We start from the raw sequence: 14,425 nt of genomic DNA, 5'->3' as shown, positions 1-14,425 counted from the left end.
TCTCTATTGTTTAGGACTGAACGATGTTGTGTGTTTGGATTCCATGTAAACGTTTTAAAAGAGCCTTTGCCTATTTCGAAACCCCACGCCCCCCACTCCTTCTTACATACATTTTACATTCTTGGTGTGACTCCTATAGAGCCCTTCAACCTGTCCATTAAACCTTGACAGGTAATGAGAGCTTTTGACAGATTTCTAAATGTTACATTCCTTTGCTACTTTATTTTTGCTAATCTAATTTTAAAGTATGGTTACCTGCCTAATTTTTGAATTCCTACCACAAACGGTAGACACTGCTATCTCAGGAATAAACATATCCATAAATCTTACAACGTATGGAATCAATGCCCATGAGTAGTCAGGTAAAGATTGGGTTCTCATGATAATGCCTGGTCGTTCTGTTGCATACGTTTTATGCATATGTTCCAGGTGCCTAGCAGTTGTTATTTGTCTCTCAGATACATTGATTCTGTCAGCGCCTTGGAAATAAAGATCATGCCAAAATAATTTACCCCTCAAAAAAGTACCTTGGAAAAATACCGTCTGCACAAACACAAATCAAACACTCTTACAACTCAGCACAAGTTCAGATATGAAGAATTTATACAAAATGGAACTTAACACCCTAGCTTGCAGTGAGGCCTACCATTTAAAATATGTTGATGAGGACATTGAACTGTGAAGTCTAATTTCAAAGCATCTGAGTTCTCTTTTTGCCTATCTAATCTTTCACATTACATTTTACAGCATGTTTAACCTGTTTTTCACATGGAGAGTTACCCACTGAGAACACACCAGCCATGTGCTACCAATAGGCAGTTTCACAGCTTTAAACTTCCTTTTGCCCTATCCCCTTGAAGCGCACAATTGTCATTCTCTTGTGCCCCCTTCCCAAAAAAAACAGCTTTTCAAAAGAAACAGTGTATATTGTTGCCATTTCAAACTTATAGGGTATGTTTTGGAAAGCCATCTGAGGAATTTTTTCTCAAAAGTTTGACATCTTAGGCCCATATTTATACTTTTTTAGCGCCGCATTTGCGCCGCTTTTTGATGCAAAAACGGCGCAAACTTACAAAATACAATTGCGTTTTGCAAGTTTGCGCCGCTTTTCGTCAAACAATTACGCAAATACGGCGCTAAAAAAAGTATAAATATGGGCCTTAGGGGCATATTTATACTCTGTTTGCTCCAAATGTACGTCAAAAATTTTGATGCACAATCGGCGCAAACCCTGCCCCATATTTATACTTTGACGTCCGACCCCGCGGGCGTCAAAATTCCACCATGTGCGTAATTTTTTGGAAGGGGGAACCAGCCTTGCGTTAATTATATGCAAGGTAGGCGTGCCCTTCAAAAAATTACTTTAAGGCCTGTGCCCCATATTTATACTCTGATGTCATTTTGACGCACAGGAGAGGGTGGGCCTTAAAAAACGACGCACAGCCTGATGGGCGCTGTTTTTTAACGCCTGGGTCAGGGCAGGCATTAAGGGACCTGTGGGCTCGGAAGGAGCCCAGAGGTACCCTCCCCTGCCCCCAGGGACACCCCCTGCCACCCTTGCCCACCCCAGGAGGACACCCAAGGATGGAGGGACCCATCCCAGGGAAGTAAAGGTAAGTTCTGGTGAGTATTTTTTTCTGATCTTTTTTGTGGCATAGGGGGGCCTGATTTGGGCCCCCCTACATGCCACTATGCCCAATGGCCATGCCCAGGGAACATAAGTCCCCTGGGCATAGCCATTGGGCAAGGGGGCATGCCTCCTGTCTTTGCTAAGACAGGAGTCATGTCAATGGAGGTTGGGCGTCAAAAAAAATTGCGCAAATCCGGTTTGAGGCCTGAATTTTGCCTCAGACCTGACTTGCCCCATTTTTTGACGCACAACCCCCATTTTCCCATACGCCGGCACTGCCTGGTGTGAGTCATTTTTTTTTACGCACACCAGTCCGCAGCGCCGGCTAATGTCATTCCATAAATAAGGCGCCCGCATGACGCGTTGAAATGGCGTTAGCCGGCGGTAAAATTTTTGACGCACAACTGCGTTGGCGCAGTTGTGTGTCAAAAAGTATAAATATGGGCCTTAGTGAATTAAATGCTCTCTACTAATATAAGTGAGATCTGTAGATCGCAAATGTGAAAATCCAAAGGTCCCACTCGTCTTTAATCATTAAGACTTGTTACAATAAGCAAATAAACTAGGTGATAGTACTTGTAAAACCTGTAGATAACGGTGCATAGAAAACAAACTGAATAAGTACTATGTCCAAAACAAGTCCTTTTCGTTACAAATCACTCGAAAAAATATCGAATTAAAAATTACAAAGAAGTATTTTTTCCATAACAGCTGTTTCAGATAAAAGTGAATTACCCTCTCCTCCGTGGGTGAAATTGACCAGTACTGTGTCATAAGATCATGGAGTTATTGGAACTCTCTCGAATGATAGTAGCTACTCAGCAGTAAATGACATGTAGTCAATGGCAAACATAACTGTTACATCACAGGTTGTGGTGCAAGGCAGTGCCTGCCACTATTCACAACGTTTGCACCCAGCTTGAACACCAGTCTGAGACATCTCCTTTGATCTTTATACTACCAGTGAAAGTGAGGTTTATGTAATGTGGAATGTGGTGGGGACACGTTTTTATAACCTATGAGTACATAGTTAGGGCTGGGATGAGTAAAACACAGCGCACAGAAGTGTCATAAAGAAAATATGTGCATTATTTGCAATTTTCCTTAAAGCATGCTCTTTCAGTTTTATGATGTGTCTCTTTTTTAATATTTTATGTTGATGCTTTTGTGCATCTGTTCAAAATGTTGTAAAAGTGATCTGATGTTTGCTTCTTAATAGTATAGAAACCCAAACAAATACAAGATCTGCACCCATGAAACGCTGACAAACGATTAATTTCTCAGGAACAGGAATACCAAAGCATAGAATTACAGAGTTATCGTCAGTAAAATGTATCTTGAAGAAACTCAGAAAGTGGTGGCGTTCTCTGCAGGGAACAATTTTGTTCAGCCCGCTTCTCTCACACATGAAGTGCTGCATATACAATGTAACCAGTAGGATCCACTTGAGACCAAGTTACATAAACCAAAATGTGACGATCGAGACTTGTAAGCAGAGCTGCACCAAAAAGCAGCATGTACAGCTGGAAAGGCCCGTGGCAAATTTGTATAAGGGCTTTGAAATTCCCAAAATGTACACATTTCGCTTTAAACTAATTTCTCAACCATCGGATTTTACATAATTCTTGTTTGTAGGATAGTAGTACAAACAGTTAGGCCCATATTTATACTTTTTGACGCTAAACTGCGCTAACGCAGTTTAGCGTCAAAAAATTTTGCGCCGTCTAACGCCATTCTGAAGCGCCATGCGGGCGCCGTATTTATGGAATGGCGTTAGACGGCGCAAGCAGACCGGCGCTGCCTGGTGTGCGTGGAAAAAAACCACGTAGACCAGGCAGCGCCGGCGTTGGGCAAAAATGACGTTAGGGCGTCTTAAAATGGGGCAAGTCAGGTTGAGGCAAAAAAATCGTCTTAACCCGACTTGCGCCATTTTTTAACGACGCCCATCCCCCATCAACATGACTCCTATCATTGTAAAGATAGGAGTCATGCCCCCTTGCCCAATGGCCATGCCCAGGGGACTTCTGTCCCCTGGGCATGGTCATTGGGCATAGTGGCATGTAGGGGGGCACAAATCAGGCCCCCCTATGCCAAAAATAATTATTAAAAAAAAAAAAAAAAAACTTACCTGAACTTACCTGAATGTCCCTGGGGTGGGTCCCTCCAGCCTTGGGTGTCCTCCTGGGGTGGGCAAGGGTGGCAGGGGGGGTCCCTGGGGGCAGGGGAGGGCACTCTGGGCTCATTTTGAGCCCACTTGTCCCTTAACGCCATGCCTGACCCAGGCGTTAAAAAGCGGCGCAAATGCGCCGTTTTTAGCCACGCCCACTCCCGGGCGTCTCTTTTGCCCGGGAGTATAAATACCACGTAAAGGCCTGGGAGTCATTTTTTAAGACGGGAACGCCTCCCTTGCATATCATTAACGCAAGGAAGGGGTTCACGCTAAAAAATGACGCACATTCCGGGAACTTTGGCGCTAGACGCCTCTAACGCCATAGTATAAATATGGCGTTAGTTGGCGTTAGTTTAGCGTCGAATTTGCGTCGAAAAAAACGACGCAAATTCGGCGCAAACGGAGTATAAATACGGGCCTTAGTGCCTTGTGGGAAACATCTTTATTCCAACCTTTCCCCTTGTCAATACCTTGCATGATTTTTTAATGCAAAGCATATAACCTATGTTAAATTTTCTTGAAAGATACCACAAAGTGAGGAGGGAGGAGTGGGAAGGGTTACGAGTGAAGTTTTCCTATTTATTTGATTACTGGGATCAACTTCTTTGAGTTGAAAGGAATGGCAGGCGCTTCAGAGGAGTGAATCTTTTGAGTGGAATGATCTGCCTCCAAGTCTTTTCAACTTGGCTTGGAGAATAGTAAAAAAAAGAACTTCAGAGCTCTCATGTTTCTCATGTCCATTCTTTACTAGCTTGTCCAGTCCAGATTACTGTATTTCCATTTTTGAGATTGCTGTAGTAGTCCTGGTGCAAAAACGTGATAAACTGGACTACACTTACCCCAAAACAAATCAAGACCATGAGCTGCCATAAGGCTCCATGCCACGTGCGACACCTGAAGTCAGTCCTAAATCATTAGCCAGCTGACAGCTTTTGGCATTTGGGAACTTGTAGTTTCACATTTAGCATTGTAAGTAACCATGTTCTCAAATGTCCCAGTGTGTAGAGTCTTGTGGGCTATAACGCCAGGATTAGCTAGGGCGTTACAGCTGTGAGAGTAGATTGTGGACTGCCAGAACTGGATTTCTGGTTGGCTTGTTGGGTGTAATAATCTTCATGGTGAGCCTCAAGATACAGAGCAAATGTTCATAAAATTTTTATAAACCATATCTACTGGCACTACAGCCACGCCTAAAAAAACAACTTAAAAAACAGTCAAAAAGCACTGACCTATTTCCTGTAACTGGATCTAGCATGAACCATTGTAACCGGTCAACTCGTAATTCCACTAGGATAATGTTGGACTCCCAGAACATCATATGTCAATTAGCTGTTTTCTTTTGATCCGCCACATCAGCTTAAGTCCAATTGCAGAAAACAAGGACTACAAGGCCCAACATGCTTTGGTTTCTTAAACTTAAGCAAAATATTGTCCATGATAACAAGAAGTTTAATGGTCAGGTCAGGCAGCTCAATGATCAAACCATGATATTAATCAGAAGTTCTGTAAATGAAACGTGAGGAAGATAAAACAATGCATACCTTTATTTCACAAACAAATGAGGCTATCAGAAAAGAATGAATTTAGAAACTCAAAAAAGCTCATGTACTTTAGCTATCTGCACTCCTAAGCAGTGCCTAATGAAGACGAATAAATGCTGTAAACTATAGCTTTAGCTAATTGTAAAAAAAGGTAAAGCCCTAGAATGAGGCTGTAACATTGATTAATCACTGTTTGATGGTGCTGCTGCCCAGAAACTCTCCAGAGGGTACAAATCATTCACTAGGGCAAATAAGGGATACTTCCATAGCATTAAATGCTGAATCTGCAAAACTTGCCAAATAAATTTTGCTCATCTACAAAGAGATGGTTTGTCTTTGCTTGTCATCTTGCATGCCGGCTACATTGCCATTCCACTGTGACTATCTACTATTATTACCAACAAAATTGACACCACTGAGGCTTGCATTACCTCCATTTTACCACAAGCCGAGGAGTCTTTCCCCTTGATCCCATAACTAATTGTTCCACCACTCTCTTCGTAGATTGCCTCCATCTCTAATTACGCTATGAGGAATGTCCCGACCACCTTTAAAAAAGCCATACCACTTTGGGGCATCAGCAACCCTAAGGAAACCGACCACTGACACCAACACCACCAGGATGATCAGTACATTCATTCCCACTCATTTCATTCTTTGAAAACTTAAGCATGCATTCATCACACCCACCATAAGCAAACCTGCTGCAAACACTGACAATTCAATCACAGACCCATCTCCGACCATGTTAGTGTTGCAAAGGAACTTGACTTTGTCCTCCAACAAGGAATCGAATGATCTCCCGATTGACCTAAAGTGTAGCACTAGATCCTGTGGGGTCACAGAAAAGACACTACTTAACTTCAGGAAAAAACTACTCATCCCCTAAAACCAAGGTTACCCTTGAACCTTTATCCTCTTAGACCTCTGAGGCTCCTTCAACACATCATTCACCAAATATTAATCAAAAGGCTGCCAACAGCTGCTGGCATATGATGAACAGCCTGGCCTTGTCAGCCTCATTCCTGCAAACCCACCTCCAGCAAGGCTTAATGGAACCATTCCTCAAATTAACAGGTTTGATGTACTTCAGGATCGCCCTTGTTACCAGCATTATTTAATGTTTATATAGTTCCCATCATTGCCATGGATATTAGACTAAAGATTAGCTATCACATTTATGACAAAGGGCCACATCTCCATCTCACGTTCGAAGATGAACTTGGCAACCTTTTCAATTTGTTCCACTGCTTTTGCCAATTTTCAGAACTGGCTGCAGGAAAATTGGATGTGCCTGAAAGGTGAAAAAACAGAAATCCTGCTCGTGGGGTCTGTCAATCTTGCACACTTCCCTTTACTTTGATTTGAAGAACTGGACACTTCAAGACCACTATGAAAAATGTCTGCAATCAGGGTTTCATTTTTGATAGTGACTTATCGTTAACCCTTCAAATACATGCAGTTTCCACAAAATCAGCATTTCACTTTTTATGCTTACTAAATGGGTTTATGTCATTGCTCTACTTCTTTCATAAAACTACCCTCATCTTCACCGTGGTCATGTCCCGACTGAATTACTGTAAAAGCCTACACAGTTGCCTCCCCATAATAATCCTCTCAAAACGCTAGAGATACAAAACGATGAGGTCTCTTGTTGTTTTGTCCGAAATAACCTAATCTCATCACCCTAGCTCAGAAACCACTTCACTGACTCCCTTTAAAAGAAGACAGACCTTTAAAACTCTTTGCCTTGATCACAAAGTCATTTTCCGAGCTACTGATCCACCAATCTACCTGGTCAATCGGATTTCCCCCTGTCCATCACCCAGAGGGCTCACGCCTGCCAGTCTTTTGTCTCTCTGGATCCCTAAGTGCAAGAGATTCAGCAGACAAATCCTACAGGTTTAAGGATCCTGCGGACAAAATCTCCTAGGTTTGGAACTGGGACGGGAAAGTAACTATTTCCAATTCAAAAAATCTTTGACCACCTGCCCCCCTTTTCACCTTGGCATTTGAATAATCAAGATCCACAGAACTTTCTCAGTCTCTGTGCCCTAACAGTTTGACAGTAATTCCCCCAACGTTAACACATGCATTTCATGGGGGTCAATTCACCAAAATGCCTGGGGTAGCAGAAGTGACATCACATGCCCTTTGACCTCCACCATCACTCACACACACATATTTACACATGCGCACAAATTCCCTCTTACATACTCTCTCTCATATAAACACACTTGCACTCGCAAGCACACGACATGCATGTAAAAGCATTTTTTACTTAACTCAGCTGCCTCGGAAGAGCATATTCCAGGCAATTGTACTCCATTTTTGTAACACTAATAGTGAATAATCAACTCTTATTCTGACTTTCTGCTATCTCTGAGACCAGGGGTCGCAAAGGTAGTGCCAGAGGTCGCAAGGGGAAACCGAGGGGTCGCAGCTGCGATCCCAGGCGACCCCGAAGTGACGTCCGTGATGCATGTTAACTAATTTTGTTAATAACTTGTATTTTTCTGTATGGATATTTGAAACAGTAAAGTTTAGAACACATTTGAATAGAAAACGCATTTTTCAACTAGCTCCTGTTATTCATGAGGGTGAATTTTAGCCAGGCCTGATTTTGCAGCAAACATCACTTTCCCTGCCGGGACCTGTCGTCCCCAATATATACTGGTAAAACTCATAATGCATGTCCCTGCAGGATTAGAGGTTCTCTCTTAAAAACAAGACCTGGATGAAACTAATTTTTAAAACGTAAGCGTAGTTGACAGCTGTGCAAAAACAGCACCAAAACAACCAATATTTTTGTCGTGTACTGTTTCTTTAAAACATCAACTTAACTTGCTGCATAGAAGCTCCTTGCAGGCCCTACCGGTTGAACCAGTTTCCAACTACACTTTGGAACAACAGAGGCCGGGGAGTTTCGTGAGCTGGCCAAGATCACAGTGAGGGTCAGTGTCAAACAGATACTTCAGAATGGAAAGATTCTATAGCTCAGTAGACAGCAGCGCTCAGAAATGAGCATTTTTGTGCCACCCCGGTTAAACTTCTTTAATTGCAAAGCTGCAGCCACGCTTCCTTTATGCACAGTTGTAAATAATAATCATTAACCTCGTATTCCCTGTAAGTGGGATACCTGCGTCATTTATAAAGCGTGAGAACGGGATCTTTGTGGCTCTGAAAACAACCAATAAATGCGTATATTCCCAAATCGTGGATATCAATTGTACGAGAGATCAACTCTCCCAATTTGGTTGTCCTTTGTGTTCTGATGCGTGTGATACTGAATTTGCAATGGACCAATCTGGCGTAAAAGTGCTAATGTACCGAGTAAACAACCTGGACAAGAAAATACACTAATGCGCATGGAATCGGAAAACTTCAACGACCTTGCACTCCACAGGTAGGTTCGGTCCCGCGGCCCCAACTTAACTTACAGATGACTCAATAGTGCCAGAGCACCAGCATTCCAGTTCTGTGAATTTCCTTTACAAATTATTATCATCAATTCAGGGCGGGTTTAAGCGCTGGTGGTGCCCTATGCGACTGTCTTTTTTGGCGCCATCACAACCCCATAACCACCTCCTCGGATTTCCTCACTACCACCCGGCAAATGTGCCCCTCAGCTCTCCATAGCCCCCCTTTCACATACATTCATTTGTTTTAAAGTGCTTGTAAAGGCTGTCTTTACTAATCCTCTAGCTGTCCACAGAAAATATGGTTCTTACCTTTGCAGCGGGCATATTAATCCTCTAGCTACTTTATGGTGAGTCAAAACTGCCAAAAACTCCCAGCTCTCTCCCTATCAGGAACATTAATCACACAAGGTATCTTCACATTTTAATTGCTTCCTGAAGGGTGGACGCACAAGGAAATTTTCAGCAGGTAGTGCTTAATTTGTGCTTGTTGTTTCTGGTGCAGAGCACCGGCACTTATTTTTGAGGGCCGGGGCTGATTCTTCCGTCTCAAGCATTTGCTGCAAGCAAAAGACACATGTGAAAGATGAAGGAAGGGAAAAATTAAAAGGCATCACAAAGGGAGAAAGTAGAAAATTTCTAGAGTCAGCTGAAGGGGCAGGGCGGGCCTGTAAATGGACTGAAGAGGCCCAAGATGGCTTCAGGATTGCGCTGCCTCAGTATTGCATGTTCAGATATTTAATTGCAGCAGCTGCGTGTTCAAGAGGAAGGCTTTGGGCACCAGCACATTTTTATTTACAAATTAAGCATTGTCAGCAGGTGCTTTTAAATCACAAGTTTCATAAGTTATTGCTGAACACAGCACCCCCCCCCCGAAGTTCCCCAAATACAGGTCAGCACCCGGTGTGGCCACACTGCTTGCATCGCCCTAAAGCCGGCCCTGCATCAATTGTATTAGTCCAGCTGGCTGAACTGAAATACAAGACTACATCACCCAGAATGCACTGCCAGTCAGCCGCAATCCCAAAAGTATAAACACGAACTTCTAATGACATCGACTATAATGCAACTCAGAGTATTTACTTATTTATTTTTCATACTACAGAATTTGGCAGCTTCCTATCTTCATCCCCAAGAATGGGTGATGTTTGATACTTCTAAGCGACATCTATAGCTCCCTACCTATTGGCTAGATGTATCTTGTTTTAGCACCAGTGCTTAGGGTTGCCATTCCACTTAATGTTGCTGCAGTGGCATTTTGAGAGTCATGTGCCTTTATTTGACATTAATTTGCATTCTGTGAGTTTTAATCTCAAAATTTGACAAACGGATGCACTGTGAAAGTTGTAGTATCAGCATGATTTTCGCCTCATTTTTCTACTATGCGATAGTACTTCTCTGAAACAAATCAGGCTGGAATTCTGACTTCTGTACCAAGAACTGGTACACGAGGGCCCCTTTCTCAAATATGCCTCATTGTTGAGGCAGACAAAGCCAAACTCACTGAAAGTCCTGATATGACAAGAAGTTGGACTTAACACCCTTCCGAATTCAAACCTGTGTTCGGAGAGAATTGAGGCATCAGTTAAACATCTGCATGCTGGGCATCGCTGGCAAAAAAGCCTACCACATAAAGCTTTTAAGCAAGCATTGAACAAACAAATTAAGCAACTCTCCTAGTTCAACGACAAAATTAAGTGTAGGCAACCCTCTCACGCACAGATGACCATCAACACTTACAAGGTTCCAGCTGCCTTATCATACACGGTGGCCTTATTAAAAAAGCACCTAAATATAAAAGTGTTCCATGCCAGACTTGGTCTGCTCCCTTCACTCGATACAGCTCCAAAATGGGTTCATCCCTCAAACTTCAATGGATTCAGGCTTTGTTCATACCCATGAGAAGTCTTCCTTCACATACTTTGTACATGCCAAGTTCTTTTCATTGGCGTAAAATGTATCTCCGGAACATTTTAAACACCAACAGGACCTGCCACCATGCAATTCTGTTCTGTCTAAAGGGGCGGACACCTCAATACATGGCATGCATTGCAAAATTCATTTTAAAAGTGAACCGCCTGATTATACTGGCCTCAATCTAGAAGAAAGTTCGAATATGGCAAATAACAGCGCCTGCTACATGGTTGACTATTTCCCTCTAGCCGACAATCTGCACTGCACTTCAACCTTACTTTACCTTCCCATCGACTCCCTATTCCTTTGGCCATCAGGCTTCTGGGCTACAGTGATAAAACAGTGGGCTGCCCGTACAACAGCAGAACTATCAGACTTGGTTGGGGGGTGGGGGCGGTAGTCTATATCCCCCCTCCCCTCCTTTTCACTCGCAATAACAAGTACAGAAACATATATTACATTTAGCTGGTTTGGACAGTCCTCCAGCCCTATAGTCTACTTTTTACCCTGCACTTTTGTATTTAATGAATTACCTGGATGTTTTTTTTCATTTAACCCCTTGTTTTGTAGTTGAATGCAATGGTTTTTATTAATTGTGTAAGTAAAATAATCAATCGTCAACATGCTTGGGCTATTTACATTGGACTACGATTATAAAATGACTCCTCCATGTCATCAAGGACCCCATTCTACAGTCCTGCATATTCACTTAAACCCCAAATGCATCTTGAGAGTTGCGTTGTAGTACTTGTTCCCCTCAATTTAACAAGGCTGGATTAACCCGTCGCCGTTACGATGGCTTCTGGAGGGACAATCTAGCCTGGGTGATGATGTCCCCGATAGCAGGGAATCGTCCAGCAACAAGGATTTGTAAAAGAAAATCTCGCGACAAGAAACAGTGTCCCGACAAAATCCATGGCCACGGAAAACAAGCGATGTAACACAAAATGATGCCCCTTGCAGAATATGGCGAGAGGTCCTCGGCTCTCATATCTCGCACATATTTACATACATTGGTCGGAATGGGGACCCTCTGGATGGTGGAGGTCCCCGCTCTCGACAACCCTCCCATCGCGCACGTGCTCAAGTAATGCAAGAGCAAGCCCTATCGTACCTCTCCATGCTCAGCATCACCGCCGAGGAGCATTTCACGGCGAAGACGGTGTGCCAAAGGCGGTGCTTCACCTTGTACACCTGCCCGAAGGCGCCGAAAGCCACCTTGGTCCATTCCGACTCAAAGTCGTCCCGGTTAAACAGAAGTAGGTTGCCCAGGCTTTGGCCCTCCTCCGAGTCCATGTCTCACAGCCTCACGACTCAGCAGCCAGGACTTTGTGAGCACTACTTCCTGGTGTTTCGAGAGTGAACAAGCTGTGGAGGAGGCGGAGGTGTGGTGCTCCCCGTGGACCGGTTTACCGGATAGAGGTGTGTCAGGAGAGGTTTCGTCGTGTTGGCCCACAGTCAACGATTCTCGACCAAATATTCCGGGACTCCGCGCGGGCCCCTGCCAAGCCAGAAGGAAACTGGAAGGAGAAAGTGTGGGCAGGGGAATCCCCGGGAAAGTGACGAAACCACCTTGCTTTGTTTCAGATGCTCAGAGCGTTCTCACATCCAACATTTGAGCTCACACTACTTTCCACTGTGAGCAGGGACTTCTGAAGGATTTTGGAGGCCCTGGGTCAATAGTATTTTTGCCATCCCTCTGTTCGGAACGCCTTTGAATTTATAATCCAATTTCAGCTCAAATGTCTTTTGGGTGCCTCTGTTCAGAACAGGTTTGAATTTATAATCCAGTTTCAGCCCTTTTATGCCCTCTTTGGCCAAGTCAGTGTCAGCGCATAAGCACATTGGTCCAAATTCTAAATGTATTTCCATCTAATACTGAGGGATAGAGACCTGTGTTTTCAATGTTGTAACACAGCCACAGTTCACTAATATAACTGCAAATAATCTCGATGACGCCTTCCCATTTCTCATATGTGAGGCTCTGTTTTGATCTAAAAGAAGCGTTTTTTAAGGATGTAGTATGACACATAAACAAAACATTTCCTGCAGAATGTCTGTTGTAGAGTATCACATAACTCACAAAAAATAAAGAAAAGCGGTATTTAAAACAATCTGTTCAAGAATTGTTCAAGGTCATCAGGGCAAGACTCTTTGCAAAACAGAGCTGGGTCTATCAGGGAGCCCTCAAAAAGGTTGGAGCCCTCAGCCCAGGCCTTAAAACTCTACTGACCGTGAGACCCTTCTCCTTCTTTCTCATAAACTGGTTGGTGCATTGCTCTGCCTCCTGTGGCTCCACCGTGTAAGTAGAGCACTTTCCTGGCTTCACCCTGTAAGCAGAGCACTTTCCCTGGCTCCTCTGAACTCCTGACCCCTGTCAAGAGTTTGAGGCCCTCTTCCACCCACAGGCTTCTGCCTCTCTCCTCCTTTTGCTTTGCTTTGCTCTGCTCTCTGCTCCACTACTGTCCCTTAGTGTTCATTTTCCTTGTTTCTCTCTCACTCCCACTCCCACTCCCACTCTCCCTCTCTCACTTTCACTCTCCACCTCTCTGTCCCCCACCACCGCCACCCTCCGTGCCCTCAACACCGGCCGCTCTCCCACCTGCCTTCAAGCCTCCCTGCAGACCACCCGTGGATCCTTCTCGTGTCGGAACTGCACCTTCACCAGCCTCCACACCAACGACACACCCACCAAGGCAGGAGGCAACCATATCAGATGTATCCTTCACAACACCCCCTCTGTCCACAAGCACGCAGTAGAGCTATGGAATCTACTCACATCAGCCTCCCCAGACGTCGCCTTCCTGACCGAGTCCTGGATGAACCCCCCCCCTCACCACCTGTCATTGCTATAGCCATCCCGGACAGCTACAAGGTCACCCGCAGGGACCGCTCCAACAAACCAGGAGGAGGCATCGCCATCATCCACAAGAACACCCTCAGGATCACGACCGATACCGAAGACACCCTCAGCACCGCCAAACTCCTGCACTTCCAAATCCACACTGACCCAAACACCACCCTTCGAGGGACCCTCGTCTAAAGGGCCCCCGGCCCATGACAGCAGTTCAGCGACTCCATTATTGACATCATCAGCACACACGCTCTCGCATCCTCTGACTACATACTGCTCTGAAACATAAACTTCCACCTTAAGAACATCAATGACAACAACACCGCCACCCTGCTCGACAACCTCTCCATCTCGGCCTCAAACAGCTCGTCACAACACCAACCCACTCCGCAGGACACACACTCAACCCTATTTTCTCTGCCAGCAATCATGTCTCTTTTAGCCACACCACCGAACTCCAGGCAATGGCAATGCTGTGCCAATACTCTCGCCCCAATCAAGAATCCCTCCAATAGACGCACCAACAGAAAGGCCTTCTGGTTTACTGCCGACCTCCATGAATCTAAGCAAAGCTGCCGAAGACTCAAAAGAAAGTGTTGCCAAGATCAGTCTCTGGAAAACCACACAGCCTTCAAAAACGCCATCCGCAGACACCACCAACTCATCCGAGCCCCAAAAGAACTGCCTTCAAAGACCGAATCCACAACAACGCACACAGCCACAAGGAGCTCTCAAACGTCGTGAAGGAACTCTCCAACTCCAGCTCCAACGACATCCCAACAGCCCAAGACCTCTGCGACTCCCTAGCCTCCTACGTCCACCACAAGATTGCAGACATCCACTACAGCTTCAGCACCCAGACCCTCCCCCATCAAACACCAACATCACAGATTCACC

At 44.6% G+C, this 14,425-nt stretch overlaps 1 protein-coding gene across 2 annotated transcripts in view; it reads right to left on the bottom strand.

Moving 5' to 3' along the window:
• The window catches only part of ANKK1 (ankyrin repeat and kinase domain containing 1), a 203,240-nt gene extending 191,028 nt beyond the window's left edge, over window positions 1-12,212 (bottom strand). Inside the window, exon 1 of one of the 2 annotated variants that reach the window (XM_069224376.1) lies at window positions 11,789-12,212. In XM_069224376.1, coding sequence (XP_069080477.1) covers window positions 11,789-11,902 — 114 coding nt within the window. In that variant the 5' untranslated portion in view covers window positions 11,903-12,212. The remainder of the gene's footprint in view (window positions 1-11,788) is intronic. The other variant, XM_069224374.1, reaches the window with a different exon arrangement.
• Window positions 12,213-14,425: the final 2,213 nt, after the last annotated feature.

Source organism: Pleurodeles waltl, chromosome 3_1, assembly GCF_031143425.1.
Source record: "Pleurodeles waltl isolate 20211129_DDA chromosome 3_1, aPleWal1.hap1.20221129, whole genome shotgun sequence".
Classification (NCBI taxonomy): domain Eukaryota; kingdom Metazoa; phylum Chordata; class Amphibia; order Caudata; family Salamandridae; genus Pleurodeles; species Pleurodeles waltl.
The sequence above is the reverse complement of the archived record's forward strand: the minus strand, read 5'-3'. Positions and strand labels throughout refer to the sequence as shown.